This window comes from Pinus tabuliformis, chromosome 2_1, assembly GCF_031772625.1.
Source record: "Pinus tabuliformis cultivar Carrire ecotype Pingquan chromosome 2_1, CPIR1, whole genome shotgun sequence".
In the NCBI taxonomy this organism is placed as follows: domain Eukaryota; kingdom Viridiplantae; phylum Streptophyta; class Pinopsida; order Pinales; family Pinaceae; genus Pinus; species Pinus tabuliformis.
The window spans coordinates 492072714-492077369 of record NC_142299.1 but is presented as its reverse complement, the minus strand read 5'-3'; the positions used below and the strand labels follow the sequence as shown (position 1 = coordinate 492077369).

Genomic DNA, 4656 nt, shown 5'->3' with positions numbered 1-4656 from the left:
AAGTAAGTTTCTTGGAAATTCGCAGACCCAAATATCTTTATAAGATTTCTCCCTGATCTGTAAAGCTTGAACGTAGAGTCTACGTACCTGTGATGACTATTTTCATTATTTAAAGCCACACATATTTTAAAGTCAATTGGCTATTGAATTCATTATTTAAAATATACTGAGTCTGATATCTAAAGTCAATTGATTATTTTAAAATCAATTTTTTTGGAAAATTAACCGACTGACTATTGACTTCATTATTTAAAATCTTCACGTATGATATATAAAGTCAATTACCTATTTTAAAGTCAATTTTTTTTTTTGGAAAATTAACCATTTGAAGTATTTTCAGTTTTCCGGGAAATTGGCGGATCGGATCTTTACGAGATTTCACCATGATAGATATAGTTTGAATGTAGAGTTTGAACAATTTTGATTTTATTTATTTATTTATGATTATGGTAGTAATTTTGATATAGTTCGGAATATAGACTAAATCCAAGCCAAATTTAGTGGCTACAATTATAACAACAACAATATATCCCATACTCACTAAGTTATATATATTAGAAATTTATAACTTAATCAATACTAGAAATTTATAACTTAACAAAAACCAAAAATCTATAACAATGGGGAACTAATCCCTTGAATCTTATCACAAACAACAAAAATATCCCCAATAAAATTTAAAACTAGGGAACCAATTCCTTGAATCTTATCACAAACGAAAATATCCCCCAATAAAATTTTAAACTAGTTAAAAAATAACATCTCATTATACAGAGGGATGGCATTATAATTGGGAACAACATAGTTGAACCTTGAAAATGTTCGGGATATTCACCCTCACCTGGCTCGAAGCTTGCGATTATTCTCCTTACCTCAAACATTTTCTCCTCCATTTGGAGTAGCATTGGTTGGAGTACTTCCATTGTCGCCCTTCTGCTATTGCTTTCTGCCCCCTCTCCTTGGTTCTGTGGCATCATAGCTTCGAACAGGTACCTAGGCTTCCTCTCTGTTATTTCGCAGGCCACTCTCGACCATGACTCTACTTCTCTGCACAAGGCCTCCTCTGTCAGACCAAATATTTGTGGCCTTAATTTAAATGTGGTGGGGTTGACACACCGTGGTCTGAGATAAGTATGCGCGTGCGAAGCCCCGAACCAAAAGTTGCCCAAGAACTCATCTAGGAGAGTCTTGGGTATTCTCTCCACGAACTGAGTGGCGTCCACCATCTGTGCATACCATCTCCTGAAGGTTGTTTCATTGATTTCCTTGATGTTGGATCCCCGATGCCCTCCATGGTTCATATCTGAGTGAAATTGGCTGATATTTGGTAATAGTTGCCATCTGTCTCTTTGGGGGTGGCCTCCACTTCCACATCGCTAGTGTCATTACCAAATATCTGAACACAAATCCAGTGCTCTGCCAGTAGACATCTTCGCATGCCTCAAAGAGTTCGTTGAGTACAAAGGCTACCCAGTTGAGTATCTCACCCTGGCAGCAGTGTTTTGCTATTGAGATTGTGTCCAGGGTGCACTCGTTTCTTATGAAGTGCCTCATCGTCTTTCCTGTAATCAGGTAGAAGGAAAACTGAATGTTATCTTTGTTAATTCTATCTAGCTTTGCACCTTTCCCCCCCGCTCTGTTCCATAGCGGGTGTAGATGTTGTCCTCTGTGGGTTTCTTGCTCCGCTTGGCCCCAGCCTGGAATGTTGTGCTGACTGCATTCCCCATGTTTGCCAACCCAGTCAATCGGTAGATATCTTCGGCATGGATTGGGTATTCTCTGTCCAACCATAGGGAACCTCCATGCATTCTGCTCGCCAACAACTTGGTACACTGCATGGCGGCCAATTGGGTGCCAAACACTGGCATATTTCTCAAGCTGAACAGTGTGGAATTCTGTAGCCCTTTGAATTCTCCCCTGATTCTAGAGGCCCTAGTGCCATCCTCCCATTGAAATTCTTCTGCATATACCTCCCTCTTCATTGTTGGGAATTGGAACCCGTCTGTGAAGTCATTGTCGATGAGGTTCGACTGGTTGTATTTCCCATACAGGTCGTCCATAACTTCGATTCTTGCATCTAGAGAAATTTGTGGAACTGATGTGATTCTCTTGGCCATTGTTCCCCTTCTTCTGTAGACAATTTGCACTGGTGGTCTTCTGTTTCTCCTGTCCTACTCCTGTTCTTCCGAGTGCTTTTGAAATCCTTCTGGTGTTTGAAATTCTACCATTCCCTGCATTCTTCTAAGAGTTATGTAGCTGGTTCTAACACGACATCCCCTAACTAACGAGGCTTTAATCAACTAATTACTCCAACGGCCTTTCCATGTATTCTAGCTATCTTTTTGCCGCTGTCGACTAACTGGTACGTGCCAACTATGACGTGGGCTTGAAAAGTACAGAGTGGGTTGCATGGTGTCTTTATTCTACTATGATGGGGTTATTTATTAACTAATTCTATGCTTAACGGGAAAGATTTTTCGATGCTATCTTGACAATTACCTTATTGATTACTTAATCAAGAAATAACTACTGGTATGGCGGATGGGACGGGTGCGTGTGCGGCCATCAATTTTGGAAAAAATTCGAACCTACGTGTATTCTGCTGATGGTGTTTGACACGCACGGCTACTGTTTCTGCCAACTAGGCTTGCTGACTCTACTGACACTACCTCCCCCGACCACAAATGGGTTTCCGTATCATTCTATTGACCCCAACCTTATTATGAATACTAAATTTTAATTTTTTTTTTTTACTTGCGGAAAGGTTTCAGGCGTGCGCCATTCACCCATCTTGGCAGTAGGACTCCATCTAGTTGCGTGAGTCTCACCGCACCTGATTTTTTTTATATGTGAAATTATGAACGGGCCTAACCAGTGCATTTGTAATTTTCCTGGGAACTTGAGAAACTTATTGTCATAGAGGAGCACTTGGTCACCGACGCCGAACGATTTCTTCTTGATGTGCCCATCGTGCCATGCCTTCTGTCTTCGTTGCTCGACAGATTGATGGAACTCCACCAAGAACCGCGTTTTGTCGAGCTCTAGTAATTGGCTCAGTCTGTCCTGTAAGGCACTGCTATATGTCATTCCTATTGCTTCTGAAATAAACATACTAGGTAGTACAAACTCCGCTGGCACCACCGCCTCTCTGCCATAGACCAGCTGAAATGGTGTTTGTTTGTGGAGTCTTTTAACTGTTGTTCTATATGCCCAGAGCATCGTTGTAATTCTTTCATCCTAGTCATCTCTGTTGGCTAATACGATTTTGGTTAGCCCTTTTTCCCGTATCTTGTTGAATTCTTCTACTGCGTCGTTTGCTTGTGGATGGTAAGGGCTACCCTTGTGATGTTGTACCATAAAAGTTGTTAATAGGACCTAGATTGTCTCGTTCAGGAAGTGTGTACCTTGGTCGCTTGTGAGACTCCTTGGGCATCCAAACCTTGAGATGATGTTTTCAAAAATGAAGCGCGCTGCAGTTTCTGCTGTGCAGTCTTTCACTGGTGCGGCTTCTGCCCATCTTGACAGGTACTCTGTGGCGGTAATTATGTATCGGGCTTTGGAGTGACGTGCTGGTGGGGATATTGGACCAATGAAGTCTACCACCCATTTATCAAATATTTGTACCGTATGGACCAGGTGTAGTGGTAGCTCATCGCGTTGGGAAGGCCTTCCAACTCTTTGACAGACATCGCATTCATTGGCGAATGCTTTCGAATCCTTATGTACCGTAGGCCACCACAGTCCCGCTTGTAGTATTTTCCTTGCCATTGCCTTACCCCCTACATGTCCTCCCGTAACCCCTGCGCGGCACTGCCATAAGATATCTTCTCTTTCGTGTTGTAGGACACAACGTCTGAGTATTTGATCTAAACCCATTTTGTAAAGGTGTCCTAATATGAGTTGGTAATCCGCTACTCTGACCACTAGGTTCCTTTTTTGTGTTGCGGTGTAGTCCTATGGACAATTGCCTGTTGTGAGCAGAGTATTAATTTCCTGCAGGTGGTTGGGTATAGCTTCTATCCTGAACAAATCAGCATCAGGTAACTGATCGTCTATTGCTCCATCGCTCTCCCATATCTCCAGACAGGAAAGGTGATCCGGGCCTACATTCAGTCTGCCCAACTTAATAACTACTTCAAATGTGAACTCTTGAAACAATAATAGATATCTGCATATCCTTCCCTCCAGTACAGGCTTGTTTACTAGGTATTTCAGTGCCAAATGGTCCGTGGAAATTTTGAATGGCGCCCCGAGCAGATAGTGCCTAAACTTTTGGAGAGAGTAGACCATTCCTATCGTTATGTTGTTGTATAATTGTTTTCCGCCGTGGAGAGCTTTCTTCTTGCATAGTATACTAGATGATCCATCTTCTCTCATGGTTGCGCCAGGACTACTCCCAATGCTATTCCAAACGCATCAATATGTACATGGAACATTTTGTTCCAGTCAGGGTATACTAAGATGGGTGCACTTACTAACCTTTCTTTTAGTTTATCGAGTGCTGCTTGACAATTTGTTGTCCAGATGAATTCCTCCGTCTTATTTAGCAGTGTCTCCGTTGGGGCTGTTATGGTTGCATAGTTTCTGATGAACCTTCTGTAGTACCCCGTATGGCCTAGAGTTGCTCTTAATTGCTTTATGTTGCAGGGTGGTTCC

At 42.1% G+C, this 4656-nt stretch overlaps 1 protein-coding gene across 1 annotated transcript; it reads right to left on the bottom strand.

The window, feature by feature from the left end:
- Window positions 1-2736: 2736 nt before the first annotated feature.
- LOC149201082 (uncharacterized) lies at window positions 2737-3219 on the bottom strand. The gene has a single exon (XM_089401190.1). It carries the CDS (start codon window positions 3217-3219, stop codon window positions 2737-2739), a length of 483 nt encoding a protein of 160 aa, XP_089257316.1.
- Window positions 3220-4656: the final 1437 nt, after the last annotated feature.

Excerpts from the sequence above, each read along its gene's own strand:
- LOC149201082 (XM_089401190.1), bottom strand. The coding sequence starts at position 3,219 with ATGCTCTGGGCATATAGAACAACAGTTAAAAGACTCCACAAACAAACA.